This window comes from Euprymna scolopes, chromosome 45, assembly GCF_053919585.1.
Source record: "Euprymna scolopes isolate OS-2025 chromosome 45, ASM5391958v1, whole genome shotgun sequence".
Classification (NCBI taxonomy): domain Eukaryota; kingdom Metazoa; phylum Mollusca; class Cephalopoda; order Sepiida; family Sepiolidae; genus Euprymna; species Euprymna scolopes.
This window is the reverse complement of record NC_136526.1, coordinates 35,642,877-35,656,999: the sequence shown is the minus strand read 5'-3', so window position 1 is coordinate 35,656,999 and position 14,123 is coordinate 35,642,877. Positions and strand designations below refer to the sequence as shown.

Here is a 14,123-nt window from a genome sequence, read left to right as displayed (position 1 = left end):
GTCAGCAGAGTTGCTGCTTTAAAAGACAATATTTCATCTGGAAGGATAATCTAATCAGTTAGATTAAATTGTCTCACAAACGGACTAATTCGCCCTTAAATTGATGAGTCCATGAAGCTTTGACAATAAACATGAACTGACGTCCACTGTGTTAGAAAGCTAATCAGGAACTGACGTTTCGTTTGTTTGAATTCCCTGCACATGTGCAGAGTTAAATTTTAAATCAACCAATCAGAAAGGCTGTAACAAAACAAGGCATCCATTTATATCAACCAATGAAGATCTGCCTTTCAAGTTATACAATTTCTGACACTACAGCAGGAATTGGAATAAACCTTACTAAAACCTTATTGTCACAACTTGTGAATTTAAAAAATGCAATCTAGATGTGAGGATACTTTAGAAGAACGTTATTCAAAAATATTATGTTTTAAACTTGAAAAAAAAATGCCACAGAAATGTATGGAATGCTTTAAACTGCTTTTGGACCATCTTGTATGAATCAAGCATCAGATTTTGTGTGGCATAAGAGATTCAAGGAAGGCCAGGAGTCTGTGAAGGATGATGAGAGGTGTGGAAGGAGTATGAAAGTCACAACATCGAAGTTGATTGGCCAAATAAAAAATTTCATGGATAAGAATGGTCGTTTGTCTAAAGAGACAATAGGTGTACAGTTTGATATTACAAGGAACTGAAAAAGCTGAATATTTACACAAAATTTGTTCTAACAGTGCTCAGAAAATGAAAGAAAGACGTTGTCATGCGCACACCTCCTATAGTCCAGATCTTGATTCCTGTGACTGTTAATTATTCCCTAAGCTCAAGGAAAACCTTACAGGCTGTAGTTATGAGACAATCGAGAAGATGAAAGAAGCTGTGACAGGGATCATTGACACACTCATACAAGAGGACTTCTATGTGGCCTTCTAAAAGATTATTAAAATAATAAAACAAGTGCACTGCAGCCAGAGGACATTACTTCAAAAGGGACTAAAGTATCATGTGTGTACTATCAATAAAAGTTCCCATACGAAAAATGTCTGGAAACTTATTGAAGGCACCTCATGTATTCATATGTTAAAAAAACAAAATTTTGTTCAAATTTCGAGTCAACTTTAAAAAATCTCTGAAACAATAATTATTAGTTTGCTGAAACTATTTTAACAATAATTAGTGAATACAAATCTTAAGATTACGAATTAAAGAAAATGTACATATACCTGTATGTACATATAATCTAATTATATACCTGTATGTACATATAATCTAATTATATACCCATATGTACATATAATCTAATTATATACCTGTATGTACATATAATCTAATTATATACCTGTATGTACATATAATCTAATTATATACCTGTATGTACATATACTCTAATTATATACCTGTATGTACATATAATCTAATTATATACCTATGTGTACATATAATCTAATTATATACCTGTATCTACATATAATCTAATTATATACCTGTATGTACATATAATCTAATTATATACCTGTATGTACATATACTCTAATTATATACCTATATGTACATATACTCTAATTATATACCTGTATGTACATATAATCTAATTATATACCTGTATGTACATATAATCTAATTATATACCTGTATGTACATATACTCTAATTATATACCTGCATGTACATAAAATCTAATTATATACCTAAATGTACATATACTCTAATTATATACCTGTATGTACATATACTCTAATTATATACCTATATGTACATATAATCTTATTATATACCTGTATGTCATATACTCTAATTATATACCTGCATGTACATAAAATCTAATTATATACCTAAATGTACATATACTCTAATTATATACCTGTATGTACATATAATCTAATTATATACCTGTATCTACATATAATCTAATTATATACCTGTATGTACATATAATCTAATTATATACCTGTATGTACATATAATCTAATTATATACCTATATGTACATATAATCTAATTATATACCTGTGTGTACATATACTCTAATTATATACCTGTATGTACATATAATCTAATTATAAACCTATATGTACATATAATCTAATTATATACCTGTGTGTACATATAATCAAATTATATACCTGTATGTACATATAATCTAATTATAAACCTATATGTACATATAATCTAATTATATACCTATATGTACATATAATCTAATTATATACCTGTGTGTACATATAATCTAATTATATATCTGTGTGTACATATAATCTAATTATATACCTGTATGTACATATAATCTAATTATATACCTATATGTACATATAATCTAATTATATACCTGTATCTACATATAATCTAATTATATACCTGTATGTACATATAATCTAATTATATACCTGTATGTACATATACTCTAATTATATACCTATATGTACATATACTCTAATTATATACCTGTATGTACATATAATCTAATTATATACCTATATGTACATATAATCTAATTATATACCTATATGTACATATAATCTAATTATATAACTGTATGTACATACAATCTAATTATATACCTATATTTACATATGATCTAATTATATACCTATATGTACATATAATCTAATTATATACCTGTATGTACATACAATCTAATTATATACCCGTATGTACAAATAATCTAATTATATACCTGTATGTACATATACTCTAATTATATACCTGTATGTACATATAATCTAATTATATACCTATATGTACATATAATCTAATTATATACCTGTATCTACATATAATCTAATTATATACCTGTATGTACATATAATCTAATTATATACCTGTATGTACATATACTCTAATTATATACCTGTATGTACATATACTCTACTTATATACCTGTATGTACATATACTCTAATTATATACCTATATGTACATATAATCTCATTATATACCTATATGTACATATACTCTAATTATATACCTGTATGTACATATAATCTAATTATATACCTGTATGTACATATAATCTAATTATATACCTGTATGTACATATACTCTAATTATATACCTGCATGAACATAAAATCTAATTATATACCTAAATGTACATATACTCTAATTATATACCTGTATGTACATATACTCTAATTATATACCGATATGTACATATAATCTTATTATATACCTGTATGTACATATACTCTAATTATATACCTGCATGTACATAAAATCTAATTATATACCTGTATGTACATATAATCTAATTATATACCTGTATGTACATATAATCTAATTATATACCTGTATCTACATATAATCTAATTATATACCTGCATGTACATAAAATCTAATTATATACCTGTATGTACATATAATCTAATTATATACCTGTATGTACATATACTCTAATTATATACCTGTATCTACATATAATCTAATTATATACCTGTATGTACATATAATCTAATTATATACCTGTATGTACATATAATCTAATTATATACCTGTATGTACATATAATCTAATTATATACCTGTATCTACATATAATCTAATTATATACCTGCATGTACATAAAATCTAATTATATACCTGTATGTACATATAATCTAATTATATACCTGTATGTACATATACTCTAATTATATACCTGTATCTACATATAATCTAATTATATACCTGTATGTACATATAATCTAATTATATACCTGTATGTACATATAATCTAATTATATACCTGTATGTACATATAATCTAATTATATACCTGTGTGTACATATAATCTAATTATATACCTGTATGTACATATAATCTAATTATATACCTGTATGTACATATACTCTAATTATATACCTGCATGTACATAAAATCTAATTATATACCTAAATGTACATATACTCTAATTATATACCTGTATGTACATATACTCTAATTATATACCTATATGTACATATAATCTTATTATATACCTGTATGTCATATACTCTAATTATATACCTGCATGTACATAAAATCTAATTATATACCTAAATGTACATATACTCTAATTATATACCTGTATGTACATATAATCTAATTATATACCTGTATCTACATATAATCTAATTATATACCTGTATGTACATATAATCTAATTATATACCTGTATGTACATATAATCTAATTATATACCTATATGTACATATAATCTAATTATATACCTGTGTGTACATATAATCTAATTATATACCTGTATGTACATATAATCTAATTATAAACCTATACGTACATATAATCTAATTATATACCTGTGTGTACATATAATCTAATTATATACCTGTATGTACATATAATCTAATTATAAACCTATATGTACATATAATCTAATTATATACCTATATGTACATATAATCTAATTATATACCTGTGTGTACATATAATCTAATTATATATCTGTGTGTACATATAATCTAATTATATACCTGTATGTACATATAATCTAATTATATACCTATATGTACATATAATCTAATTATATACCTGTATCAACATATAATCTAATTATATACCTGTATGTACATATAATCTAATTATATACCTGTATGTACATATACTCTAATTATATACCTATATGTACATATACTCTAATTATATACCTGTATGTACATATAATCTAATTATATACCTGTATGTACATAAAATCTAATTATATACCTATATGTACATATAATCTAATTATATACCTGTATGTACATACAATCTAATTATATACCTGTATGTACAAATAATCTAATTATATACCTGTATGTACATATAATCTAATTATATACCTATATGTACATATAATCTAATTATATACCTATATGTACAAATAATCTAATTATATACCTGTGTGTACATATAATCTAATTATATACCTATATGTACATATAATCTAATTATATACCTATATGTACATATAATCTAATTATATAATTGTATGTACATACAATCTAATTATATACCTATATGTACATATGATCTAATTATATACCTATATGTACATATAATCTAATTATATACCTGTATGTACATACAATCTAATTATATACCCGTATGTACAAATAATCTAATTATATACCTGTATGTACATATACTCTAATTATATACCTGTATGTACATATAATCTAATTATATACCTATATGTACATATAATCTAATTATATACCTGTATGTACATATAATCTAATTATATACCTGTATGTACATATAATCTAATTATATACCTGTATGTACATATACTCTAATTATATACCTGTATGTACATATACTCTACTTATATACCTGTATGTACATATACTCTAATTATATACCTATATGTACATATAATCTCATTATATACCTATATGTACATATACTCTAATTATATACCTGTATGTACATATAATCTAATTATATACCTGTATGTACATATAATCTAATTATATACCTGTATGTACATATACTCTAATTATATACCTGCATGAACATAAAATCTAATTATATACCTAAATGTACATATACTCTAATTATATACCTGTATGTACATATACTCTAATTATATACCTATATGTACATATAATCTTATTATATACCTGTATGTACATATACTCTAATTATATACCTGCATGTACATAAAATCTAATTATATACCTGTATGTACATATAATCTAATTATATACCTGTATGTACATATAATCTAATTATAAACCTATATGTACATATAATCTAATTATATACCTGTGTGTACATATAATCTAATTATATATCTGTGTGTACATATAATCTAATTATATACATGTATGTACATATAATCTAATTATATACCTATATGTACCTATAATCTAATTATAAACCTATATGTACATATAATCTAATTATATACCTGTGTGTACATATAATCTAATTATATATCTGTGTGTACATATAATCTAATTATATACATGTGTGTACATATAATCTAATTATATACCTGTATGTACATATAATCTAATTATATAACTGTATGTACATAAAATCTAATTATATACCTATATGTACATATAATCTAATTATATACCTATATGTACATATAATCTAATTATATACCTGTATGTACATACAATCTAATTATATACCCGTATGTACAAATAATCTAATTATATACCTGTATGTACATATAATCTTATTATATACCTATATGTACATATAATCTAATTATATACCTATATGTACATATAATCTAATTATATACCTATATGTACATATAATCTAATTATATACCTATATGTACATATAATCTAATTATATACCTATATGTACATATAATCTAATTATATACCTGTATGTACATACAATCTAATTATATACCTGTATGTACAAATAATCTAATTATATACCTGTATGTACATATAATCTAATTATATACCTATATGTACATATAATCTAATTATATACCTATATGTACAAATAATCTAATTATATACCTGTGTGCACATATAATCTAATTATATACCTATATGTACATATAATCTAATTATATACCTGTATGTACATATAATCTAATTATATACCTGTATGTACAAATAATCTAATTATATACCTGTATGTACAAATAATCTAATTAGAAAAAATAAATCATTGACAGCATATACATGACTTTTTATCTCATCTTGTATCCGCCACTGTCAATCACTCAATTACTGTTCTCTTGCTTTCTTTGATATGTAAATTAATGCATATCAAGATAAACTATGATCCTTAAAAATCATCTCGCTTAAACCCATGCCCAATTTGGCACCCACATTCCCAGGGCTTCCAGACTGCCTTCAAACGCAGCTAAACATAGCTAGCTCTCACTTAGCGTCTAGACACAATGAGCCTCCACTAAACATCTAGACACATTTAGCTCTCATTACACAGCCAGACACAGCTAGACACAGCTAGAACTCACTACACAACTAGACACAACTAGCCCTTCAAACAAGGCTAGACACAGCTAGCTCTTCACATGCAATTTGACATGGGTAGCCCCTCAAGCAAGGCTAGACATAACTAGCCTCTCAAATGCAGTTGGACACAACTAGCCTCTAATATAATATCGTGCAAAAAATGGCCTGCACAAAACGGTCACACTGGTCTTAATATATATTAAGACCAGTGTGACTTTTAAAAATTATTTTAAACATAAGAAAATGTTGCTCAACACAAAAGAGTATCTGAAAACTATTTTTTAAAAATATGTTTAACGTTGTTTGACTGGAAAAACCTGGTTCCTGCATAAAGACCTTCGCATACTTTTGATTTCATAAAATGAACTCTTATTAAAGTAAAATAGACTTCTAACATGTGATAGTTCATGCCTTTTTATCATAAGTGAGATGAAATTCACACTTAAATATCTTCTAATCAGCCCGGTAATCCACTGAGTAATATTGTCAAGTACGAACATCCTGTGTTATTTTCTAATGTTTTTAGGATAAACTTTATTTGTAACTAGCGGGGGTACCCGGCGTTGCCCGAGTGTTTGTTTCCGGGACGGGGGGGGGGAGTTTTAAAAAATGTTATGGTAGGTAAGTAGGAAGGATCAAACCCGGAGTCATGAGTAAAAGTAGGAAAATAAAGTGTGAAAAAAAAAACAAACATCTGCAACGTTAACAGTTCGGCCACCAAGAAAAGTCCATTCCAGTTGTTTAGGAAAAAAAAAAAAAAAAAAAAACACGACTACGGTAGGTCGGCGCGAACGTGAAAATATAATGTGAATTGTCCAGCACGCTAACCACTACGCCACAGAGCACTGCAGTTTAGTGATTTTAAATAACTTCACATGAAAGAACTACGAAGCCAAACCGGTGTTCTCTTCTCAACTGTTCCTTGTGAACGATCCCCAAACGGTGTTAAGTGGTGGCAGGGGGAGGAGGAATTTATTAGAGAGAAAATATTTTACCACTTCCATTGATCTTAACCGATTTTGGCCGTGACTTCTCAGCAGAAAAAGTATAGAAATCTAAGATTATCGAGGAATTTGAGAAATAATTAGCCTATAACACACCTCAGATATTGTTCTGCCGTTTGTGCAAATTATATTTGCATGAAATATCTTGATTTTTAATCCTATTAATGTCAAAATCAGACGGGAAAAAATTGTGTGTGTGTGTGTGTGTGTGTGTGTGTGAGAGAGAGAGAGAGAGAGAAAGAGAGAGAGAGAGAGAGAGAGAGAGAGAGAGAGATACACCGGCATGTTCAGTTTTCAACAACTATTAATTGTTTTAGCTTCTTATACGTATTGCAGCATTAAAAATGAATTTTAAAATGATTTTTTTATGTTGCAATGTAAATCTGCAAAAAGCATGAAAGAATATATTTGTTAATTTAACGTTTAATATATATATATATATATATATATATATATATATATATATATGTATATATATATATATATATAGTCATCCACATACAGTACTGTTTTGCAGCTCATCAGTGCGGCTAGACAGGCAACTATGACTACATAATCCCTACTGCTACATATCTAGAAAACGCAGCTGTTAAACCAGATATAGTGATTTGGGACAGAGCAAACAAAAAAGCGACCGTAATAGAGGTCAGTGTACCCAATGATACAGGGCTTAACAGAGTTGAGAGGGAAAAGATTACAAAGTATCAAGGACTTATGTATGATATGAAACGAAATTGGAAATTAAAAGACGTTTCAATTATACCAGTCATCATAGGAGCAACTGGGCTCATGAAAAAGACTTTAAAAAGTACATAGCAAGCATACCCGGTGAACCAAGTGCAAGCGAAATACAAACGATTGCACTGAAAGGGACGGCTAGAATCCTGAAAAGATCTCTTGGTTGGACTCACTAAAATAGGGGTAAATGTCAGGCATCTGGTTGGATGTCCCATCCCCTAGAAGAAAAAGTTTAAGAAAAATGAAAAAAAAAAAAGTGAGAAACTACCTAAAGCCAGGATTGAAACCCGACCGTCTGTATGACAGTCAAGGCTCCTAACCATTACACTATTAGCGGGTGCTGAGCTAGTAGTGAGTTTAACAATGTTTTGACATCGTCCGAAATATCTCCGCTCGATTTGTTTACACAAATAGCGTCGCTTATATGCTAATGGTAATTCGTGTATCACTTCTCAATATGCTCAACTCAAGGTGAGGAGCATAGCAGTTCAGCTCAGCTTTGCTCAGGCCCTATGTACTGTTCGTACATTGCCTTATGTTTAAATATACTATATGTAAGATTTCAAATATTTAGAACAATATTTATCTGAGTAATTTATAGAGACCTCAGAGGTCAATTTTTTTTAACTTTGACTCCAAATTTGACCTCTTAATATTTATCATTTCGGTCTCAAATCAAAATACAAAGTTTTACCCATCTCCAAGTTACTTACATCTAAAATTTCAAGTCTTTAGATCCCAAATTGACAGAGGAATTTAGTAGAATCTGCAAAAGTCAATTCTTTGAACCTTTTGGCAGCCGAATTTTCGCTCCCGAAACTGATTAAAATGCTTGCTGCATGTCTGAATACCCGTTATGTAGAATTTTCAAATGTTTAGACCCAAAATTGGCTTAATAGTTTGCTAGACACCGCAAAGGTCAAATCTTTTGAACTTTGATTCCTTGGCAGCTCAGATTTTCGACCCAAACCGATTAAAAAGCTTGTCCTATCTCTTATTATTATGTAAAATTTCAAATGTTTAGACCAGAAATTGGCTGAGTAATTTGGTAGAGACGGCACAGCTAAAGTTTTTTTAAAACTTTGACCCCAGTTTTTACCCCTTAGCATTTAATGTCTTGGGCTCAAATCAAATTAAAAAGTTTGATCCATGTCCAAGTAACCTACATTTGAAATTTCAAGTGTTTGGACCCAAAATTGGTAAAGGAGTTTGGTAGAGTTTTTAAAGGTCAAATCATTGAACTTTGACCCCTTGACAGCCAAATTTCTGACCGAAAATCGATTAAAAAGATTTTCCCAAATCCCAATACTCTTTATATGAAATCTCGAGTCTCTAGACCGAAAATTGACAGATATATTTGGTAGGGAAATGCACACACACACACACACACACACACACACACACACACACACACAGAGCTATTTTCACTTTTATAGAAATATAGATATTCCAGGTAAAAAAGATATTCAAAAATTAAGAATACTTGAATTTCAACAAGGGTCGTTGATAGTGCTCAATCAAAGAGAGCAAACTATATATATATATATATATATATTATTAAATTATTCTTCATGTAAATACAGTCATATCTTGCTACGATGTGCAGACCGTTTCAATCATAATTGATCTCATCAGGCAAGAAAAATTAAAAATTCTAAAATTGAAAAGGGGTTCAAGACCATTTTCAATTTTAGAGGAGAGAAAATATATTTCGCCATGACTGGCATGAAACAAGATCTCACAACACAAGTGCGACTGGAGAAATCTGCAACGAAACTGATTTAATTTTGTGAGTGAACTATTCTCGAACATTCCAGTCTGTTTGATGTATCGCTATGCATGGAATGCAATGTGATCCATTTATTCCATGTGTGTAGATTGCAAAATTTTGTGCTTGCGCGTTATGAAAATATCTCTGCTGAAGATTTGTTCCCGTTGTATGTAGTGGTTGCTACACACAGGTATAAATACAAACACACACACATATATTTATATGCATACATACATGATGATTGCAACGACTTGTGAGACGAGTGCCACTCCCTCAGACACTGAAATTCCATGAGCCTGAAAATGACTTATTTAGCGCATTCACACGCTCAAGCAGACATGACACTGAGGACGGTCATTGGTATACATACATATATACACGTACATACACATACACACATACATATCACACACATACATACATACATACATACACATATACATATCACACACAAACATACATACATACACATACACACATACATATCACACACATACATACATACATAATACACATACATACACATACATACACATACATATACATACACACGTGCAAACATACACAAGACGGTCATTGGCATACATACATATAAATATATACACGCATACATACATATATGCACATACACACATACATATCTATAAACATATGCACATATATACATATATACATACACAATGCATAATACACATACATACATATACATACACACATGCATACATACACATATACATACATATGCATACACATATACACAAACATATATACAAATACATACACACATATACATACATATACACATAATATACGTACACATATGCCCATATATATACATACACTTACCTACGTAACATACATATACATATATATGCATTCATACACATACACACATACATGCACATATACATATATATATGCATTCATACACATACACACGTACATGCCCATATACACATACATATATATATGCATACATACACATCCATATATATATATATGCATACATACACATACATATATATATATGCATACATAAACAAACATACACACATGCATACATACACATACACACATATATGCATATATACTGGTCTTGGATATGACCTTAAACTATATCCAGTGGTGAGGCCCCAGCTTGCGGGCTTTGGGGAGTGTGGAGCCACCCTTTAATTTGCATTGCTCCCAGGTCCACTGACTTGGTGGTAGTACCTGTTAGGATCCCAACTATGGGTTGAATAGAAAACGGCTCGAGGAATCAAGTCTTGACACCAAGAAGCAAGCTTAGCTGAGGCGGACATTAGCACGGAAAGTAGTCGTGGTGGGAATTCCTGGTTGGATCCGGACGTCATCGTGATACTTGACCATTCATAAAGAAGTGTTTCCAGAACTTCATAATATTTTGAAATGATCTTGGCTGTGCAGTTGCTGTCAAGAACGGAACTACAGAACTCTCCAACACTCCACACCAAGTGCATGAAAAAGTGGTCATCTGTCATGTTATGCGTGTTCATGAGGTAGTCGATGATTTGCCCGCGTTGCTTGATCACAATGTACGAGTATTGCTTCAGCAGTTTCACGATATAGCCTGCAAACAACTTCTTTACGTTTTTCTTGTAACCTGGAACATCATAGAGCATGGAGACTCTCTCCAAGAGAACAGACACGAGGCACGAAGCAAAGTCTTCGTTACCATCTTCCAGAATCACAGAAAAATAAACACCAAGCAGATGAGGAACAGCCTCAGCACAGACAATCACACGAGGACTGTCTCGCATGTCATGTAAAACTTCGTACAATTAACCCAATCTGTTGATCGTATCACCGTGTCCGCAATCAGTGCTCAAAATATAATTGAACAAAGGGTTGTAAGCCTCATTCTGTAAAGCTTGGTAAGAGACGGACTCCAAGTCATTAATGTCTCCTTTCTTAAGCTTATCTGAAGCTTCAAGGCAGGCAGTGAGGCAGGGCAATTCGAGCAATCGGTGGAAGACCTCTAAAGCCGTACTATGTGTAATCATTGCAGGAAGAATATCTTCAAATTCTTTCACAAAAGTTTGAGGATTCCAAGCAATAATCTTGAGGATATTAGGGAAGAACTTGCACAAAATATTGGTTTTGTAGCAAAGTGTTTCTAGGTTGTCGTGCAGGAGTATTATCGTGTCGAAAGCGATGTGGTGCTCTTTATGTTTTTGGCTGAGAAGTTGGTTGAAGAACAGCGTGTAAGCATGTTGCGCATCATGCACTACAGTTGCACTGTGGTTGATGAAAAATTGCAGCAGGTTGATCATGACCCGTGGGGTGCGGTTTGTATCGGAAGAGAGAATAGAAAACAAGTGTTTCACTTCTTGAAATACCCGCGGCGTTTGCTCTTTGTCGACTTTACAAATGGCATCCAGAATGTTGACAGTTTCCATTAAACAAGCATTTTGAAAGTCAACATCAGTTGCCACTTTAGGTTTCCTTTCGCACTGGTCAAAGACGCGGAAACAATAATCAATGACTCTTGAGGTCAGCATAGCAAACTCTTTTGGAAGCGATGGGCTTAGAGAGATGGATGATGTACCCTGAGATGATGTGAGTGACTGCAGGTCATCTGCTGTGGTGGGGACGGCTTTTATCGTATGGTCCAGCCACTGATATAACATGGAGAAGGTGAAGATGTTCAGAAATTGGTCGTCAGTGTTATACTGAGCAATATTAAGGATAGTAAAGAAGTTTCTGCTGGGTGTGCCGTCAATCTCTGTGACCAGTGTCTTCTCTTTCTTGAAGGGAGTCAAAGTTGAAGCTTGATGTCGATTGGTTGTCTTGTGACGATGGTATCAGAAGCAGTCAGATGGTTGTCGGCAAGTGAATAAGATTTTGACGTACAACGCAAAAGTTTCTCATTTATCGTGGCCGTCGTCAGTTTGCACTCACAAGTTATAAAAAGAGATGACATTGGTGAGGTGAACAAATTGATCCCAAACTGGTTGATGGAGGCACACGCGTCACAACTACATACATACATACATACATACATACATACATGATGATTGCAACGTCTTGTCAGACGAGTGCCACTCCTTCAGACATTTAAAATCCATGAGCCCAAATGCCTGAGGGAGTATCTATACAAAGATGATGTTACAGAGTCTTAGCTTTGTACGACAGCTAAGTCTCTCTCTCGGTTCAAAAGCAACAAGCAAGAGCAAGATAGCCAGCAACAAATTAAACTGCAGACCAGCTTAATGTGGGTACTGGTCTCCCGCTTTATGTTTTTTAAATCAGAGATTTGCTTCTCCTAGAAAGGTTGTCTTCACCATGGTTTACGGGAGCCCTCTCCACCCCAATAAACATATACACACACACACATACATATACACATACATATATACATACATACATACATATATGTTAACATAAAATATTTGACCTACATAAAACCATAAAAAGCTATTTTTTTGGTAAAACACATAATTTTACCCAAAGACTTAAATAAAACCAGAAAAATAGCATTATTTATAATTTATTATTGGACCTAATATACAATATTTAACATGTTAAGAAAAGTATTGACGGCTATTTTTGTTGTAATTTTTAGCTAATTTTTTTGCTTTTCTTTTTTAAAGAACACATTATTACACTCAAATTTATTTAATAAAACCATATAAAGCTTTATCATAATTAAAATATACGTTAAAAAATACCATTAAAACTATTAAAAA

At 30.6% G+C, this 14,123-nt stretch overlaps 1 protein-coding gene across 1 annotated transcript; it reads right to left on the bottom strand.

Moving 5' to 3' along the window:
- Nucleotides 1-11,517: 11,517 nt before the first annotated feature.
- On the bottom strand, nucleotides 11,518-13,914 carry LOC145269164 (AP-5 complex subunit zeta-1-like). The gene is given in 2 exon segments (XM_080124773.1): nucleotides 11,518-13,223; nucleotides 13,882-13,914. Coding segments are annotated over 2 exon segments (1,671 nt in total). The 3' UTR covers nucleotides 11,518-11,585.
- Between the last annotated feature and the right edge of the window lie 209 nt (nucleotides 13,915-14,123).